Genomic DNA, 1,980 nt, shown 5'->3' on the forward strand with positions numbered 1-1,980 from the left:
CGGAGCAGGAAGGAAACCGCTCCCAAGCGCGGCGGCGGCGGCAGCGTAGTTCCTAGCCGTGCAGCTGCCGCTCCCACCGTCCCTCAGTTGGTCTGTGTCCCCCGCCTGCAGCATGAGTGGCCTGCGCGTCTACAGCACGTCGGTCACCGGCTCCCGTGAAGTAAGTGTGTGCCTGGGCCGGCGCCCGGAGAGGGTGGGCAGTCTCTGTGCTCCGACCGGCGCCCGGGAGCCGCCCCCACGATGGAGGCAGTGAGGTGCGGGGTATGGCCTCCAAGGTCTGGTCCAAGGGCTGGGCCCAGCCTGAACCCTCGCACCAAGGGCCCCTCGGCATCCCCAGCGTGAGCTGCCCACGCTCATTCCCCCAGTATAGGGCCATCCATTCTCTTGCACCAACCCCCGACCGCTTTAATCCCGCTTCCTCTCCACTGTACGGCTGTGGAGATGTGTCTTGTAGAGAGGGCCTGCCCCTCGCCGAGTCTAGCTTCCCTGTCATGCACAGAACTTGCCCGTCTTCTTTCTGAAACTCACGTAGTTTACCTGTCTATCCTTGGACCCTTCCCATCCCTTAGTGGCCAGAACCTCCCCGCAGAGTGGGCAGGCACCGGAAGGAATTCCTCCCACAAATCCATCAGCTTGCCTGCCAACCCTGTCAATCCTCCGCCCCTAGATCAAGTCCCAGCAGAGTGAGGTGACCCGCATCCTAGATGGGAAGAGGATCCAATACCAGCTAGTGGACATCTCCCAGGACAACGCCCTTCGAGATGAGATGCGAGCCTTGGCTGGCAACCCCAAAGCTACCCCACCTCAGATTGTCAACGGGAACCACTACTGTGGGGTATGGGGTTTGGGTTCTGGGAGGTGTTGGAGGACTGCAGCCAGGGTCAGACCTGGGCAAACAACTGGGGTGCCCTGCACCTTGACTCAGGTGACTGCCTCCCTTCCTCAGGACTATGAACTCTTCGTGGAGGCCGTGGAGCAAGACACACTGCAGGAGTTCCTGAAGCTGGCCTGAGTCAGGATGGCCACCGGTCCTATCCAGCTAGCTCTTCACCAGGCCTTGTTACCAACTCCTTGTCATCCTAATCTGCAAACCCAGACCCTTTCCGCAGCCTCCTCCTCTTCCTTCAGAGGCAACATTCCTTATTCACCAACTAGTCTCAAAAGATTGTCTTAAGCCCTGACGATGGCTGTCCCTAGCCACACCTTGGGGCATCCTCTCTGCCTGGCCCTGTCTGATGAGCATTTCTGTTGCTTCCATCAGCCAGAGCTCTGCCAAAGGCCCCGCATCCCCGTCCTAGGGAGTGCCCTAGAGACAATTAAATGTCCATTCCTCTGGTGCTGACTGCTTGTGGTGTCCGGGTCCCTGCCTGGCAGAGGCAGATAGTTCTGGTGGTGCTTGGGTTGTCCCAGGGCTGCCTGCCGCTGCGTGTGCGTGTGCATGTGTGTATGTGTGTGGAACACATGGCTGGCCGGCTGGCTGGCAGCACATGACCATGGTGGACATGAAGTTTCTCAACATGGTGGCTGAGTCACCCTGTTTCCCATGCAGGTTCTGCTGTCTGCCTGCCTGCCTGCCTGCCTGAGGGTGGCTGCCCCCGGGCTGCCTCCCGTGTTGGAGCTGACTGATTCAGTGTAGGAGGGTGATGGGGACGTGTAGAGCTGCAGCGGTATTAGATTGGGTCATGGGGGTAGTTGTGGCACTGGTTTTGTGCACACTATGGAGAAAGTATCCACGTGAGCTTGTGGATTTACATGCATCTGGTTGTCTTCAGAGACCTCCCCCCATTGAGGCTCCCCCGACCCAGCTGAGACGACAGAATGTCAACCCAGCTAGGGCTGGCCACTCCCTCCACTGGATTCACTTAGTACAACTTGGAGAACAGGAACCCAGGGGACAAAGAGTCAGTGGCTATGCCGGCTGGGGCTCCAGTTACAGGCCTGAGCATCTCTACCACCCCCTCCCTACAGTTACAGGCCTGA

The 1,980-nt window shown here is 59.1% G+C and overlaps 1 protein-coding gene across 1 annotated transcript; it reads left to right on the plus strand.

The window, feature by feature from the left end:
* Sh3bgrl3 (SH3 domain binding glutamate rich protein like 3) lies at positions 1–1,342 on the plus strand. Its single transcript, XM_021161129.3, has 3 exons — positions 1–160; positions 668–835; positions 947–1,342. Exons 1-3 carry the CDS (start codon positions 113–115, stop codon positions 1,010–1,012), a joined length of 282 nt encoding a protein of 93 aa, XP_021016788.1. The 5' UTR covers positions 1–112; the 3' UTR covers positions 1,013–1,342.
* Positions 1,343–1,980: the final 638 nt, after the last annotated feature.

The sequence above is a fragment of the Mus caroli genome, unplaced genomic scaffold (assembly GCF_978045245.1).
Source record: "Mus caroli unplaced genomic scaffold, Mus_caroli_1 scaffold_6, whole genome shotgun sequence".
Taxonomy (NCBI): Eukaryota; Metazoa; Chordata; class Mammalia; order Rodentia; family Muridae; genus Mus; species Mus caroli.

Excerpts from the sequence above, each read along its gene's own strand:
- Sh3bgrl3 (XM_021161129.3), top strand. The coding sequence starts at position 113 with ATGAGTGGCCTGCGCGTCTACAGCACGTCGGTCACCGGCTCCCGTGAA. Across the intron at positions 161-667 it reads CGGTCACCGGCTCCCGTGAA|ATCAAGTCCCAGCAGAGTGA; the intron begins GTAAGTGTGTGC and ends CTCCGCCCCTAG. Across the intron at positions 836-946 it reads ACGGGAACCACTACTGTGGG|GACTATGAACTCTTCGTGGA; the intron begins GTATGGGGTTTG and ends TCCCTTCCTCAG.